The following is a 15,902-nucleotide window of genomic DNA, read 5'->3' as shown; positions in this document are numbered from 1 at the left end:
CTCCTCCTCCTCCCCTCCTCCTCCTCCTCTCCTCCTCTCCTCCTCTCCTCCTCTCCTCCTCTCCTCCTTCCCTTCCCATACATGTTCTGAATATCCTTCTCCTTGTTTCCTTGATCTGCTCTGATCCTGTCCTCTACACTGTCTTCTCTCCTCTGCCATCTGTTGTTCTCCTTCCTGTCCCTTCAGTCTCCCTCTTCCCCTCCTCCGCCACTGTCTCCCTCTCCTCTTCTTCAGCTCCTTCCCTCCCGCTCCTACTGTCACTCTTCTCGCTGCTGCCTCTCAAACGAATTCGTCCAGAGCTTCGCTGCTCTGCTAGACATATCAAGTGCAGGAAGAACCACGAAAAAGTAAGAGTGAGGATGAGAAGGAGGATTAGGGGCAGGAGGAGGAGGAGGAGGAGGAAAACCGAATTGATGGAGACCCTCGCAGGCTTCTGTACATTGCTGCTTGGAGGATGATGACGTTTCGTAAAAGAAGATTTAGACGACTGAGTGCACGAGTATCCTCCTCCTCCTCCTCCTCCTCCTCCTCCTCCTCCCATTTCTCTCCTGGTCTGCTGCTGACTTGTTGTCAGATGTTTGTCAGGTCGATCTTCGCATGCGAGCAGAAACTCTTCAGCAGCTGGCGTTCGTCAGTCAGCTACGCGAGGAGCGACAGACTGATCAGCGGTGAGACGAGGAGAGGAGACGAAGAGGAAGAGGAGGAGGAGGAAGCGAGGAACGGGAGGGAAAGAGGAAGAGTGGGAGGGGGGAAAGAGAACCAGGAAGGAGCGAGGGAGAGGAAGAGAAGTTGGAAGCAGAGCCGTTGAGCAGACAAGGCATGACGTCATCACAACTCAGAAGTCGCCAAGACGTTGGAGAGAAGATCTCTGCGGGTCGCGTTCGAGCGCTTCCGTCCTCGAGGAGGGAGGAGGCAGGAGAGGGAGGAGGAGAGACAAGGCTCGCTCTTCGACCTCCAGGGCTGGAGAATCCTCCTTCATGCCTGCCGCCGCGTGCTGGAACGAAGTAGAGGAATCGAGGTGACGGAAGGAGGGAGATGAAAGAAGAGGAAGGAAGAAATGAGGAGGAGGAGAGGAGGAGGGGGAGGGGGAGGGGGAGGGGGAGGAAGGGAGGAGGAGGAGGAGGAGGAGGAGGGGAGGAGGAGGAGGAGAAAGAGGAAGGGAGGTGGAGGAGAAAGGGAGGAGGAGGAGGAGGAGGAGGAGGAAAGAGGTCTTACATGTGGAGGATGGAACAGGTGGGAGTTAGAAAGGTGATGGAGGAAGCGTTTGCGGGGCCATGGAGCTTTCATCAGACCCCGCCCTCCCTCCGTTGCATCTCGAGCTTCTCAAGAACGAGGAGGAGAGGAGGAGAGGAGGAGAGGATGACGAGATTGGAGAGGATCGAGGAAAGTTGGGGGAAGCTCGTCCTGGAGGATACGACCCGCGTGTCCATGCACGGCAGCGAGACAAGCAGGAGGAGTGAGGCGGGGAGGAGCAGCGAGTTTGGGGGCTCATTACTGGACGTTTCTATGATGCCGATGCTCGGAGATGCAGGGCTGAAGAGAAGGTCAGGGAGGATGAAGGAGAGGGGAGGGGAGGGGAGAGGACAGGAGAGCAGGAGAGAGGCGAGGAGAGGAGAGGAGGAGAGAGGACAGGAGAGGAAGGAGGGAGGAGGGGGATGTATGTGCGTAGGATGACATGTCGATCAGAACCTTCGGAAGGCTCCTACAGCATAGCGACTGCCGACGAGGGAGGAGGAGAGTGTACGAGAGGAGCTGCCGGCAACTTTGTCTTCGCTACCTGATGGCTTGGAGGATGGCGAGGAGAGAGGAGGAGGAGAAGCGGCGGGTACAGGCGGGTGAGGAGGAGGAGGGGAGCGAGTGATGAATGTGCAGGTGCTGCGGAGGCTGAGAGGGTATGAGGAGGCGACAGCGATAGCAGGAGAAGCATGGCGACAGTCCAGCCCCTTCCTGGCTTGCAAGTCGTTTCTTGCCTGGAGCATGCTTGCGTATGCCTCTTTTTCTCTCCTCTCCCTCCCCCTCCTCTCCTTCCTCTTTCTGCTCTCCCTCCCCCTCCTCCCACCTAGTCTCCTTCAGTCTCCCCCCTGCTCCTCCTCCTCGTCGTCTTCTACTTCTCTCCTTCTCTTGTCACTTTCCGCTGAAGCCACAGCAGGTCGCAGCTGCGGATGGGGACATAGCGAGCGAGAGCCAGGAAGACGATTTTCACTCCCACTTCGTCGCAGCTCGTCCAGCATAGCGAACCTACATCCAAATCATCATCATCATCACCACCACCATCATCATCATTGTCTTGCTGTTGTTCATATCATCATAGTTGTCATCGCAGCAGCATCAGTGTCTACCCTCCCTCCCTCTCCCTTTTATTCATGTTGTCTTACCCTGGTGCTTGGAAGTGAACCCTCGCGAGCATGAAACCCTTCTGAGAGCCAGCAGAGCTCTCCCCGTAGCCTGCCGATTTCTTATCCTCCTCCTCTATCCTCACCTTCTCTGTCTCCCATCTCTGTCCTCTCTCTCTGTCCTCTTTCTCTGTCCTATTCCCTCCATCATCCTTCACCTCCTCAACTCGCGTCCTTCATTCCTCATTTCTCTCCTGCTGCTCGCTCTCCTCCTCCCTTCCTCCCTCCTCCTCCTCCTCCTCCTCCTCCTCCTCCTCGTGTTACCTCAATCTGTCCAGCGCTTCGCCAACATCACTTCCCGCCTGTTACGTGTCAGGAACGACATGTCAAGCTAGCACATTTTTCTACTCCTTCCTCCTCATGCCTGTCTTCTGTCCTGCTCTCCCTTGATTTCTCCTCCTCCTCCCTTTTAATCCCTTCCTCCTCCTCCCCCCACCTCCCTTCCTCCTCTTCCCTCCCCCTCTCTTCCTCCTTCTCCCTCCCTTCCTCTCCCTTCTCCTCCCTCCCTTTCTCCCCCTTCTCCTCCCTCCCTCCTCGCTTCTCGAATCTCTCTATCCCCTCTTACCGCGATGAGGCGGTCGGCAATTTCCTGCTGCTCCCACCGCAAGGCGAGCTCGAGAGCAGTTCGGCCGAGAAAATCCTGCGAGCAAGGTTGAGGAGGCGAAACGAAGAGCAGCGGAGAGATGAGAGCAGAGCAGAGCAGAGCAACTTGGAAGGGAAGTCGAGAAAAGGCAGGGGAAAGGGAAGAGAGCGAGAGAGAGTAGGGGGGGATGGAGGTGGAGGGCAAAGAGGAAGTGTAAGATGGAGAGGGAGGGGAAGCAGAGGGAGGGCGGGAGGAGGGAGGAGAACGAGGACAGCAGGAGAAACGAGGAGGAGAGACTAACGTCCTGACCTTCACTCGAGGGTCTGCGTTGACATCCAGCAGGAGCTCTACCTCCCGCTGAGCTCGAGCCCCTCCCTGCCAGCTGTCAGCTGCCGCCGTGGAACAAGCAAGGCACCTGCTCGCAGGCGAGGATGAGAGGCGAGCAGCCGACGGAGTCGCGCTGGAAGAGCATGTCAAGGAGGGGAGAAGAATAGGCAAGAAAATTGCGAGGAGAGAGAGAGGAGAGGAAAGGGAACGAGAGGAGAGAAAAGGAGAGGAGAAGAGAGAGGAGAGAGGAAGAGAGAAGAGAGGAAGAGAGGAGAGGAGAGCAGGGGAGAGAGAGGAGAGAAGAGCAGGGGAGAGGGGAAAGAAGAGAGGAGAGAGCCTCGGAGAGAGGAAAGAAGAGGAGCAGGCAACCGTGTTGGGATCTGCTCCGAGACGTAGGAGGCGAACAACTACTTCCTCTTTCTCTGCTACTTGCTGGTTCAGTATCCGGACGCACACTGGAGATTTACCTTCCGCTGTCTGGAAGAAGGGGCCCTGATGATGATTCAGACTTTGACTGAGAAATTTGAGAGGGAAAGCAAGCAAAGGAAGTAGTAGAAGGAGAAAGAGCGAGGCGAACAAGAGGAGGAGGAGGAGGAGGAGGAGGAGGAGACAGAATGAAAGGAAGAGCCAGGGAGCAGAAGGAGAAGATCCAGGGAGCAGGAGGAGAAGGTCCAGGGAGCAGGAGGAGAAGGTCCAGGGAGCAGAAGGAGCAGGAGGAGCAGGAGAATTACCGAGGCCTTAGAGGAGAACAGAGCAAGCTCAAGTCCCGTGCGCTCTTCCTCCTCTTCCTCCTCCTCCCAGTACACTCCAACTTCCCCCAGCTTTCCTGCCAGCTTCCCGAGAGGAATCCGAGAACGAGCATCTAGACGCGCATCCAGTCGAAGCGCCTCCTCCACAACCTTCACCAGCCCATCCAGACAGCCCAGCAGGAAACAACGCTGAACCGCCTCCTCGTCCCGCATCTCCTGCTAACTTAATCAGGAGGAGGAGGAGGAGGACTGGACGACGACAAGGACGAGAAAGGAGGAGGGGCGGAGAGGGGGAGGCGGGGGGAGCAAGAGCGGGAACAGCATGAGGAGCAGAACGAGGAGGAGGGGACTGGGAATGAGCAGAAGGTTGGCATACCCTTTCAAGCTCTTCAGCACACGCTCGTGCATGTCGCCCCTCCGCCACCTCGCGCAGCACGTCAAGCATCTCCTGCTCCATCACCCGCCTGCTCAATGTTAGTCCCTTGCCCTCCTCCTCCTCCACCACCACCACCTCCTCCTCCTCCTCCTCCTCCTCCTCCTCCTCTTCCTCCTCCATGTTCACCTCTGCAAGCGGACGCAAGTCTCCAGCATCCTCTCAAAGCTCGCCTGCGTCAAACCTCTCCGCACTTTGACCATCTGTGAGCTCTCAGATCGAGAAGTAGAGAAAGAAGGGAGGGGGAAGTGCAAGGAATGAAAGGAAAGGAAGGGAAAGGAAGGGAAAGGAAGGGAAGGGAAGGGAAGGAAAGGACAGAATGGAGGAGGAAGGCAGTATAGGGTAGCACATGTGAATCGATCTTCTCTTGCTGCTCTCGCTTCTTCCTCTCCCTCTCCAGTCTCTCTGCTAGCTCTCTCTCCAGCCTCGCCCTCTCTGCCTCCTCCTGCAAGCATCACCCATCTCAGGAAGTGCCTGCAAGCGGCAGGAGGAGACCTTGAGCCGTCTCGCCTCTTCCTCTGCAGAGCCGTCATTCTTCTCCTCCTCCCTCTCATCCTACCCAGCCAAGCTGCCGCCTCTTGCTCCCTTGCTAGCCGCTGCCTCTCCTCCTCCGCCTGCCTCTTTGCCTATGGAGCGGATCACGAGCATGTCCCGACACCCTCTGACAGACTAGAGCGATCTTCTTCTTCCTCGTGCGCGGCGTGAGAGGCTTCTCCTTGCCCCATCCTCGCTGCCATGTCGCAAGACTGCCACCGAACCGCGCATGCCCGTAGTCGAACTCCTGTGATGAAGTCTCATCCTCTTGCAAGAAACCCTCTTTTCTCCTCCTCCTCTCCTCTCCTATCCTCTCCTCTCCTCTCCTCTCCTCTCCTCCCCTCTCCTCTCCTCCTCTCCTCCCTCACCTCGCTGTTCTCGTCCATGTTCCTACCGTGTAACCTGCATGACTAGCTCCTTCCGAAGTTCAACGGCCTCACATGATGACCGTTACTTTAGTTACCTTTGACTGTTGCGGTACGGTAACCGCCGTCGCAACATGGTCTAGTACTACAGCAACTCGGCCCACGGGCCGGGAATCATCAGACCAGCACTGGGCCATTGAAAGCACTCAAAGTTAAGTTAAAAGCACTCAATGAGTCCGGCGAGTCACACTGCTTCAAGGGGGCGGCAAATGGCAGCCTCACTGAGTCAGCCGGGCCGCCCGGCGGTGCCTCAGCCCCGTGCCGCCGCCGGAGTCACTCAACCCGCCGCGGGGCGGCCGGTGCTCAGTGTCACAGTCATCAGTGGCAGTCGCCGCTGCCAGCCGCCGGGCATCCGATTTCACGGCTTACTCGGAACTTGCGGCCGCTGGGATGAGAGGGGGGCTCCGAGTGACTGCCGGAGCATGTTTGGTAACTCAGAAGTGCAAGTTGGAACAGGGAGGTGACTGAGGGGGGCTCAGAGGCACTGGGGTGACGGTATGAGTCTCTAAGACAAGTATCATACAGAGACAAGAGGTGCTAGTATACACGAAGCTCGAGAGCCTCCTCGCTCCTCCTCAAGCTCCAGCCCCCCATGCACCAGCCGCGTTCATCCAGTCCTGGTTCCCCTTGGAGAAGTACGTCTGCCACAGTTGTCAGCATCCTCCGGCGGCGCAGGAGGTGAGAGGGACCTGTATGCTCTGCCCGACAGGAGCTGTTCTCGACGAGTCGTCCCAGTCGTCTTCCCCCCGCAGCTCCTTGGAAGCCTGCGATCTCGTCAGCACATCCTCCTCTTCTCCTCTCCCCATCACCATCTTGCGAATGTACTTCTGGTCCTGCCTCCTCCCTTCGTCATCCCCCCTGTCGCCCCCTTGATCATCGTCGTCACTGCGAACCCTTTGGCCTACAACACACGCGTCAGGTCTGTGCGAGCAAGGCAGCTTGCTACCTCTCCTCCGCTCCAGCGCCTGATGAAGGTCCAGTCCTTCCCGCTCAGACAGGCCTCTCTTGCTCAAGGCCGCGTGCAGCGTGTGCTTGGGATGGTCCAGCCCCATGTCATGCCCGTTGTCCTCTTGCCCTTGGTCATCCCTCTGAGCATCCTCGTCGCTCCTTCCACGGCTGCTGCCTGATCGCTGCAGTTCCAGTCAGAGGCAGGGAGGTCGTGAGGGAGGATGCAGCACAGGCTGGTACCTTGCGGGCAAGATGCTCCAACGCCTTCGCGGCTTCTTGAGCACTCTTGACGTCCCCTAGCCCTACAGGAAAGCTTTGAGCGCGTCGAATCCAAACAACCTCACATCTCCCCTTTCCTCCCCTCCAACCCCCTCTCCTCTTGTCGTACCTGGGAGATGCATGCTTCCCGATCGCTGCCTCGACGGTCTGACTTGATGAGCATGCTCGTGGCTCGTTCGCACCCTCCTCTCTCGCTCCCCCGGCTTGACGATGGCGCTCTTGACCTGATCTGTGATCCACCCGGAGTGCAACTTCCTCTCTCCCAGCCCACGGTCCACCCATCCCTTCCCGGCCTTGCAGCATGATGAGGAAAGAAACAAGTCACAATGAGGTAGCAGGTACCTCCAGGGACAGCCGGTGGAGCGCGCGCTGTGTGCCTGCTTCCACAAGCGGCTCGATAATCTCGTTCCTCCTCCTCCTGCTCATCCCTGGCAGCAGATCCTTCACTCCCTGCGCGACGCTGTTCCGCTGTCCCTTGTAGTGTGTGTCCAGCATTTCCCCTTCCACTTGATCCACAATCTTATCTCCTTCACGGGGGTTGCGAGTGACGGCGAGGATGGCGGCTGAGAGCAAGAAATGAGGAGGAGAAACAAGCTGACAGGCAAGCAGAGGAGGTAGGGAGCAGCGAGAGGAATGCACGAGAAGGAGCGGAACAACGACAACCAGGAGCACACACCTCGCTCCGGCCTCTTGTGACTAGCGAACCAGCTCTGAGGAGCGTACGTGTTGGCCACGTCAGCGATGGCCGCCTGCTCTGAGAGGTCCAGCGCTCTCTGAGCTAAGATGCGTTTGACCTTCCTCTCCTGCATCTTCTTGGCTGTTGCTGCTTGTCGGATTCTGCTCTTCCACTCCCTCACAGGCCGGGGGGCGGCGGACATTGTCGTCTCCCTGATCTGATACCCTTTGCTCTTCGGCCCCATCCCCACGTTATCCCAGAGCATGATGCTTGCTAGCACCACGAGGACACACATGGCTACTCCCACACATGTGCAGACCCTGAAATACTAGTGAGCAGGAAGGCAATATTACCATCGTCATGATCGTCATTGTTATCACCACTATCATCTACACCTTGCCATCTTCTTCCTCGACCGTCACCTTTCTTTCACATCTTCCTCCCCTTCACAACAGCTTCTCGACACCTCCCCCCCTCCCACCCATTGTTATCATGCTTTCATTCTCCTCGTCAACTTCATCTTCACCTCATCGTCTTCCTTGTGGACTCAAAACTGCCAAGGTCGGCACTTTCCATTTGCTCGAACTGTTCAACCCATTCAGCCAACATCAAGAGCCCCCCTCCCTCCCTCCTCCCCCTTCCCACAAGAACAAACGAGAGCTTACCATAGGAGGTCGATTCGATTCCTCTTGAGCTCTGACCATTCTGCAAACACGACATCAACTCGACTGGATCGTTTGTTTTTCATCAAGTTCTGCTGATTATCATCTCCTTCTCATTTCATGCTCCAGCATGATCTAATCCGGCTTTAACTTCCTCGCTGTCATGATCCGTCGCCGCTATGTTGCATGCTCTCGCGCCTTTGCTCATCCCCCCTTTCTTACAGATCACAACCTTCTCATCCTTCTCCGGCTAGCTTCTTCTCACCCTCCTCCATTCTTATCTGCTCTCTTTTCTCTGCTCCTTCTCCTCTTTCTTTTCTACGCAGTCCTCCTCCTCTTCCTCATCCTTCTGCTCTCTCTCTCTCCTCTCCTCTCTCCTCTCTCCTCTCTCCTCTCTCCTCTCTCCTCTCTCCTCTCTCCTCTCTGTCCTCCTCCTCCTTCTCTTCTACTCTACGGATCCGCCGCATCGTGCATCGTCGACGTGGACTGCTAACTCACATTTCGTAACGTCCGCAAACCGGGTCTGTAACGGAAAATTTTTGTTGCTGAATGAGGGCCGGATAAGAATGGCAGCGGTGGTTCGGGGGGTATCGGCGGGAATGGCGAGGGCGATCAGAAGAGGAGGAGATGCTCCGGTGTACTCGATCGCTGTAGAGCAGCACAGGAAGTATGTCGACGCCATCGCCCAGCGGGTGAGGTCTGTCATACACGTCCCAGCAAGAGGTGAGGCTGGTGGAGAGGTTTGTGATGGCGCCGTTGACGGACTGCTGCAGACGACCTCCCGGACTGCTGCTTCATCGAAGACACTGCTGTTGCTGTTGGAAAGAAGATTCTCCTTACCCGGCCAGGCGCAAGAAGCCGTCGAGAGGTTAGCCTCACTTCCATGCATGCCCCTTCAATGTGAGCGTGCGAGATAGCGTGATCGGTGAGATACGAGGTGAGCAGGAGACTAAAGATGTGGAGCTCACGATCAAGTCAGAGATATCCAGGTGAACCAAGGATGCTGATGTTAGAATCGCACTGATGAATATATAGGTTCAAGAGCGCCTACAGCGTTGTGAGCATGGCGGAAGAATCGAACGAGGACGTTACCCTGGATGGAGGAGACGTGCTGTTCACAGGGAGACATTGTTTCGTTGGGATATCCTCGCGAACCAATGAAGCCGGTAAGCTGTTATCTCTTCCTCTTACTTCGCTCCATGTGACTTGCTCGGCAGGATTCGAGTTCCTACGCAAACATTTTGCGAGCGAGTTTGCAGAGGGGGCGAAGAGTATCCATGCGATCCAAGTGAAGGACGACCTGCACCTGAAGTCCCTTGCCACCTTTGCAGGAAACGATCAGATCGCCTTCGACGACTCTGTCGGGGGGGACCACTTCGTGCAGGAGGTGGAGAGACTGATCGGAGCGACCCACGGTTACAGCATGCACCGGTACTCTCCGCCTTGCCGACCCGGGTGACTTTGCTGGCAGGATGTCAGTGCATGAGGCAACCAACGTGCTGCGTGTTGGAGATGCCCTGCTCGTGTCCAAGGGCTGCGAGCTCCTGCCAGAGATGCAGAAGCTGGCAGAGATGGCTGGGGTGAAGCGACAAGACATAGTGGGAGTAGAGAACTCCGAGTTCGCCAAGGCCGACGGCGCGATCACATGCCGATCACTCATTCTCCCTCATCTCTTCTAAATCTGAAATATGCGTACATTAAAGAATAACTCACTCCTCCTCACGTCATCACTCGCACGGCCTTTCCTTCCTCATGCCATCTCAAACTCCTCGAGCCCGCCAGGTCCCACTGCTTCCGCTGCATGGCAAGCACAGGCATCTCCACGTTCTTGGAGAGGAGACGAGCAAGCTCCTTGTGATCTTGCCAGGGCAAAACCTGAGCCATCTTGACCTCCTAGCCACTCAAAGTCAACCGCTCACTCCACCAGGACTCCAACTCTCACCTTGCTCCTCTCCAGCAGCCGATGCAAAGGCCAGTCCTTCCTTGCAAGAATCTTTCCGTTCAGCGGAACATTCACCGCTCCTTCAAAGTCTCCAGGCCCGTCCCCGCAGTAGACAACCTGGTCCCAGCGGACCTCGTCCAGCCACGATCGCATCACCCGGCCCTTGCAGAGGTTGGCGGGTGAGGAAGAGCCCTCAGGATGCGGGGAGGTGTGGTAGGGCTTGACATGCAGGAACCCTCCGTCCACCTCAGCCACGTTGCTGACGATCTTTGTAATGTACTTGTCCAGCCCGTTAGACTGCAGAACGGTGGAGATGAACCAGTTGTTGGCATCCGACAAGATCCTGAGCTCAACCCCGTCCAAGTTTCCCAGTCTGTGAATGGTCTCCTTCAGCTCCTCGTCGACTTTGATCTCCACGAGCGCCTCCTTGATCCTATCCATGGTCACTCCTTCGCGTTGCAAGCACTCGAGCTCCGATGCGAACCCTTCGCACCACCTCTTGGCTGCCCCCGCCTCTGCCAACCTCCTCTTGGCCGCATCCTTGTCGGACGATAGCCCGAGCACATGCTCATCCGAGTCAACCCCGATCAGGGTGTGATCGAAGTCAAAGACAACCAGGTTGCGCATTGGGGCCGCTGCCGTGGGAATTAACAGTCAAACACACACGGACTCCTCCTCCTCCTCCTCCTCACCTGTCTGCCTGCCGGTCAAGATAGGGATCTGAGTGATCCCAGTGTACTGGAGAGTCTTGGTAACGAGGTCAGAAATCGCCTCCCTTCGGTTCAGCATCGAGCTCAGAGGAGGGTTGAACGCGACCGCTGCCTCCATCCCCACCGACAAGAGCAAGGCGACCAACAGGTGGCAGGACCTGGGGATGCCGTTCAGCATGCCAGCCCTGAAAACATCCGTTGAAGTCAATGCCGCATCTTCTCACAGATATGTTGTCTTTCCGGTTCTGCTGCCTTTCAGCAGTTGAAACTACACTGCTGCGGAGCAAGAAATCGATCAGGCTTGCTCTATTGACCGTTGTTCTACTGACCAATAGAGCAAAAGAATATACAATTTCACCTCATTACTTCCTCATCAAATGATCGACGACGAAAAGACTCATCTGTTACATCCCTTTCCTGTCCAGAATATTCCTGCCTATCTCGAATCCGCTCAATGTCGCATGATAGTGACTTCTACTCGCTATGCCATCCTTGTCTTATTGTATGCTCGCTTCCTTAGTACAAGACGCATAACAACTTTCATGTCTCAAGACTCTGTCTTCATTGAGCTCAATCTCTTCCCTCCTACTATGCCTGCACCACCAGCGTCACCGTCCTCATGTTGTCGGGGACCTGGGGTTCCTGAACACAGAGGGTGGGGTGAAATCCTGCTGGAATGGGGGGTAGTAGGGCGGATACTGAAATTTAGCAGGGGTGCTTGCTAGATGAAATTCTTGGAAAATTCAGGGGTGGGGTAGTAAAGCGTCGATCTGAGGGGATTAGCGGACTTACCAAGTCTAATATTTCAAAACAATACAGGAAATTTGAAAATAAATCCTTGCATGATTTGAAATATTCTGTGTAAAATGTTATAATAATCTTCGCCTCCCAACATTCCCCATCAGTCGTAACCCAACTATAACCCTACCCTCATCAGATCCCTCCAGTACCCCACCCATCAGGTCCCTCCCAAACCACCCACCCCTGTCAAACTATACCTTTCAGATATGTTCACCACCTACCCACTTTCATTTTCAATAGTTGGAACACCCACCCATCAATTTCCTCCCAATGACCCACCCCGACTTCTCCACATTCCCCAATCCTGACCTACCCCCCATACGAGATCGTATCTCTGATGAGGCCGATAAATGGAACCCCCATCGGGAGCGAGGTTGGGACTGATCTCCACCACACGGGTACATATGAAAGATAGGGGTGGGGGTGGGGACCGCCCGGGGTCAAAAAGACCTTGGGGGAACATTGCGACTACAAGGGTAGGTAGGGGTACTAATGGCTGGGTGGGAATATTGATTTCAATTGAGAAACGGTGGGGTCATTATAAGAATTGTTGCAGCGGTGGGTGGTAGACATAGGGGTAGGGGGTGGGGTATCCTGGGACTTTGCTATACGACTGCAGGCACTAGACAAGGGATGTAGGAGGGGTAAGGACAGGGAAAACGAGGGGTAGTGCAGGCTAGAGTGGGAAACAGGGGTATGTGGTAGGGGTGGGTGGGCGGGCACTTGTGTTTACTTCTACAATTGTTTTACAAAGGACCCCACCGAACCAGACGAAACAATCAAATGGACCCACCCCTATCTCCTACCATAAGTACCCCCCTACCTGGCCATTCTTGATTCATCCTACCACCCCACCCCGATTCAGACGGTGACTTATACCCCTCCTGTGCTGCCCCTGCTTGTCCTCCCTGCCCCTCCTTGCCGCCTCCTGGTGGTCAGTGAACAAACAGCCTGCCATTGCGCTAGTTCCCCTTCCATAGCTCAAGTCTTGCTGTTGTTACCTCCTCTCTCAACCCTCCCTCCCCTCTTGCTCCTCCCAAGCTCGCTTCCCCTCTTGGTTGATCTCGTTGGGCACGTCCAGGTTTGAGTTTGTGGCTGCAACTGTACCTGCAGACTCCCATCGAGCTTGACGTCTGAATCGTACTTTCTTGTTGAGCTCCAATTCAAACGAACAGATTCCCTGTGCATCCGCCATCGACGAATAAACCATGCTTTTGCTCACTGAGGAGAATTGCAACATCATTTGCCTGGCAGTCCTGGAGGAGGATGTCATGGATCGAGATGAACAAGGGAAGTTCACGCGAGTGAACGAGAGCATGATCTGCCGCATCCTGTCCCAGACTTACAGCCACAAGAGTGGCTTTCTTGACATGGCTCGACATGGCATGCTCACGGTGGTTGTCAAGGACATATCAGAGCCTTGCTTGCAAGACAAACAATGTCCGGAAGTTGCTAGGCTGAAACTCGACGCGTGGCATCTTGATAGCTGCGATGCTCATTGGCAGCATCCCTCTCGTGCTGTCCGCACCTGAACTCGCGCTGCGCATGCAAGTTGTTGTGTCGATAGCAGTTTGTATGTTGTCATTCAGATTTCAATGAATGTGTACAATACTTGATATTGTTGTTGTCTTGTCACTCATAGCCGTAACATCGCGTTGTTTCACTCTCACATCATAGCTCTGGACGATGTTAAGTCTTGCGTGAAGTATGAGCCGATGGCTGACGGATGAAGGGGAAAGAGCCCAAAACGCTGTGGAAAGGAGTGAGTGTGACAGGGGAAGGATTTTTGTACTTACCGAACAAAAGAACACTGCTGTTTGAGGTCAAGCAAAACTCCCTGAATGTTCTCATCCTGTCACATGAAAATTAGAAGATGAATCGGAGATGAATGAAACGATCTGACCTTGTAGTGTCCATGCATGTCCACAAAGAAGATGTACTCCCACGCCTGATGGTGCCGTTAGTCCTCGCACGCATCATGCTACATGTGTCGGGACCTCTGAGCATGCACAAGGGGAGGGAAGGGAAGGATAGGAGGTGAAGGTGGGGGAAGACAGCAGAGGAGATGGGTCACTTTGCTCTTGGACGGACGGGACTCTATCCTCGCCAGGTTGACGGATCGTTGCTGGAAGGCATGCAGGACGTCGTGAAGTGCGCCAACCCTACAAGCGAATGAGCTTGAGCCGTCGCGAGCTCAGCATGCGCTACCTATCCGCCATGCACAGGACAAGCATGGTCTTGTCATCCCCGGTCGGCTGAGTGTCCGGCATCCCCCCTGCTCATCGTCAACCTTGTCGCTATCGCGCTGGCAGCGCCCGAGCTCACCTGGACTTTGTTGCCGCACAACGACGAAGCGCGTCCTGAGGTGTCTGCGATGAGAGAGGAAGCGCAAAGAGGCGGAGGGAGAGACAAGGCGCAGGACCAGCAATGAGGTCGAGGAAAGCAGACAGGGGGATGAGGGGAAGGTTGGGGGAGGAAAGAGCCCATGGGGCACAAGGTCGAGGGAGGGAGGAGGGAGGACGAGCATCTGACATGTTGTTTGAGAGGTCCTGGATGGAAGTCGCCTTGACTGGAAGGTCATAGAGCTGGAAGCCGCGTTACCAACCAGCCTCCTTGTCCAACCACGAGACCTCCGACGCCAAGAGGGAGGAAATGGCAGCAATCCCTTCCTCCGGCTGCACTCCAGTCACCTCCACTGAAAACCTCACCAGCTCCTCCTGCACCTTCGCCTGCGCCGCTAGCTGCGCTGCCCGCGCTGTGCTGCTCTCGGCGATGATTTCTGCACCAGGAAGGTTCGCCTGCTGAACTTGAGCCGGACCAAGGATGGAGCTGCGAGGGGAGAGGAGGGGATGGAGAAGGGGGATGAAGAAGGGGGTGGAGAGGGGGGTGGAGAGGGGAGAAGGAGGAGAAGGGGAGGAGCAGGTGATAACTGGCAAAAGCAGCAACCTGAAGCCACCCCTGCACTGGGCGAGGGCCTGCGGGTGGCTGAAAACTCGCTGTATCCTATGGAGGTCGGCGTTGGAGAGCATGTTGTGCCTGATGTCAAGACAGACTTCGGCGACCACTTGGAGCTCAGTGGTAGCAAGCAGGTCAAGGGTCTGCGAAATGGCTCCCTCCGTGCTGTTCTCCACGGGAGCGACGCCAAACCCAACCTGCAAGGCATGAGCGGAAGATGCAAAGGAGCTCGACCACTTGCCTTCCCCCTCTCGACGGCCTGGAACACGTCGGGTATCCTGTCACACTGCTCCTCCGGTCACCCTGGCATCAGGACAAGGGAGCTCTTGCCTGCAGGTAGATCGCGTTCAACCCGAAGCGACTCCTTGCAGCCTGAGGCGACATGACCAGGAGGACACGAGCTGAGAAGGAGGAAAACCTGATGGGTGAAGGTGGCCGGAGGGCCCAAGTAAGCGACCGAGTCTCTGATCTGCGAGCACACCCTGCTCAACTCCTGCTGGGAGATCAGCCTGGAGCTCGAGGCACAGGAGGTCCACGAGCTCGCCTGGAACACAGAGACAATGGCGGAGTCGCTCAAGGAGCTGCGACCCTCCTCCTTGCAGCAGCTGTGCGCCTGTTTGACCCGATCCATCTCGCTCGGACTCAACTCGGCTGAGGGAATCCCATCCGCCGGTCCCTCCAGACTCCACAGCTGCAGCAACAGTGAGAGGAAGCTCGTCTCTAGCGCTGCTGGGGATCTAACAGTCTCTAGCGCTCGAGCTCGCTCGTGCAGGAGCAGCACCAGCGCTTCGTCGCAGTCTTCCACGGTCTGACATCCCTCAAGTCAGCAGCCTCGACTCCAAGTCATCCTCATCAACCTTTCGCAGCTCAGCGGCATCGGGCTTGATCGGCGTTGAGCATGCTTCCTTTGATGATATGCGCGCTGTTGGTGATGTAAGACCCGGTTGCCATTGCAAACGACATCAGACCTGTCATGCGCAGAAGCCCCGAGACGCCTGAGCGACTGCGCAAAGGAGGGGGAGTAAGTCAGCAACACGGCTGCTTCTTGTTAAGCAGTTTGTTCAGCAGCGGCTGCTGTTTCATCTCTGCTTCCCAAATACAGCCCCCTTCCACTGCATCCTCCACCCTCCCCCCCTCTCAAGCTATCCTTCCTTGCATTCCTTCAATCCTTTCCTTGCCCTCTAAGCTGTTCTCGGATAGCCTTCTGTGATGGATACGAGAGCAGCGCATGATTCACAAGAGGGAACCAATAGATACATTGACAAGAGAAGCTGCGGCCGAAACCATTCACAGCACATGCACATAACTAGTTGGTTATGAGACAACAAGAGCATTTGCACGCATGATCACTCAGACCCAGGCTTGCAAACAGAGCAACAAGGTGAAGGAAAGCGTGGAGGGTCTGGGGCAGCGCGAGGAGCAGCAGGGAGAGAGGAAGGCCGATAGGAAGACAAGACAGGTGGCAAATTTGAAATGGGAAGAGGA

The 15,902-nt window shown here is 55.9% G+C and overlaps 6 protein-coding genes across 6 annotated transcripts; 2 read left to right on the top strand and 4 right to left on the bottom strand.

Moving 5' to 3' along the window:
• Positions 1-2,069: 2,069 nt before the first annotated feature.
• Positions 2,070-4,688, bottom strand: GUITHDRAFT_112625 (hypothetical protein; the record flags this gene model as incomplete). Its single annotated transcript, XM_005828331.1, has 9 exons — positions 2,070-2,238; positions 2,376-2,528; positions 2,658-2,695; positions 2,959-3,033; positions 3,286-3,351; positions 3,392-3,436; positions 4,035-4,268; positions 4,429-4,516; positions 4,615-4,688. 9 exons carry the CDS (start codon positions 4,686-4,688, stop codon positions 2,070-2,072), a joined length of 942 nt encoding a protein of 313 aa, XP_005828388.1.
• Positions 4,689-6,019: 1,331 nt separating this feature from the next.
• Positions 6,020-8,051, bottom strand: GUITHDRAFT_112624 (hypothetical protein; the record flags this gene model as incomplete). The annotated part of the gene is made up of 11 exons (XM_005828330.1): positions 6,020-6,085; positions 6,134-6,208; positions 6,254-6,345; positions 6,391-6,574; positions 6,633-6,694; positions 6,781-6,964; positions 7,014-7,234; positions 7,348-7,508; positions 7,572-7,667; positions 7,874-7,932; positions 8,013-8,051. The coding sequence occupies 11 exons, from the start codon at positions 8,049-8,051 to the stop codon at positions 6,020-6,022; spliced, it is 1,239 nt and encodes a 412-aa protein (XP_005828387.1).
• A 524-nt stretch (positions 8,052-8,575) lies between these two features.
• Positions 8,576-9,688, top strand: GUITHDRAFT_112623 (hypothetical protein; the record flags this gene model as incomplete). Its single annotated transcript, XM_005828329.1, has 6 exons — positions 8,576-8,732; positions 8,783-8,877; positions 8,955-8,998; positions 9,045-9,175; positions 9,227-9,440; positions 9,481-9,688. The coding sequence occupies 6 exons, from the start codon at positions 8,576-8,578 to the stop codon at positions 9,686-9,688; spliced, it is 849 nt and encodes a 282-aa protein (XP_005828386.1).
• Positions 9,689-9,728: 40 nt separating this feature from the next.
• Positions 9,729-10,839, bottom strand: GUITHDRAFT_112622 (hypothetical protein; the record flags this gene model as incomplete). Its single annotated transcript, XM_005828328.1, has 3 exons — positions 9,729-9,902; positions 9,952-10,586; positions 10,644-10,839. 3 exons carry the CDS (start codon positions 10,837-10,839, stop codon positions 9,729-9,731), a joined length of 1,005 nt encoding a protein of 334 aa, XP_005828385.1.
• A 1,831-nt stretch (positions 10,840-12,670) lies between these two features.
• On the top strand, positions 12,671-12,994 carry GUITHDRAFT_112621 (hypothetical protein; the record flags this gene model as incomplete). The annotated part of the gene is made up of 1 exon (XM_005828327.1): positions 12,671-12,994. The coding sequence occupies one exon, from the start codon at positions 12,671-12,673 to the stop codon at positions 12,992-12,994; it is 324 nt and encodes a 107-aa protein (XP_005828384.1).
• Positions 12,995-13,108: 114 nt separating this feature from the next.
• GUITHDRAFT_164421 (hypothetical protein) lies at positions 13,109-15,392 on the bottom strand (the record flags this gene model as incomplete). The annotated part of the gene is made up of 13 exons (XM_005828326.1): positions 13,109-13,212; positions 13,259-13,314; positions 13,366-13,410; positions 13,537-13,624; positions 13,671-13,737; positions 13,788-13,822; positions 13,995-14,047; positions 14,093-14,137; positions 14,171-14,291; positions 14,409-14,614; positions 14,836-15,225; positions 15,275-15,339; positions 15,386-15,392. The coding sequence occupies 13 exons, from the start codon at positions 15,390-15,392 to the stop codon at positions 13,152-13,154; spliced, it is 1,239 nt and encodes a 412-aa protein (XP_005828383.1). The 3' UTR covers positions 13,109-13,151.
• Positions 15,393-15,902: the final 510 nt, after the last annotated feature.

Source organism: Guillardia theta (genome assembly GCF_000315625.1).
Source record: "Guillardia theta CCMP2712 unplaced genomic scaffold GUITHscaffold_60, whole genome shotgun sequence".
NCBI lineage: Eukaryota > Cryptophyceae > Pyrenomonadales > Geminigeraceae > Guillardia > Guillardia theta.
The sequence above is the reverse complement of the archived record's forward strand: the minus strand, read 5'-3'. Positions and strand labels throughout refer to the sequence as shown.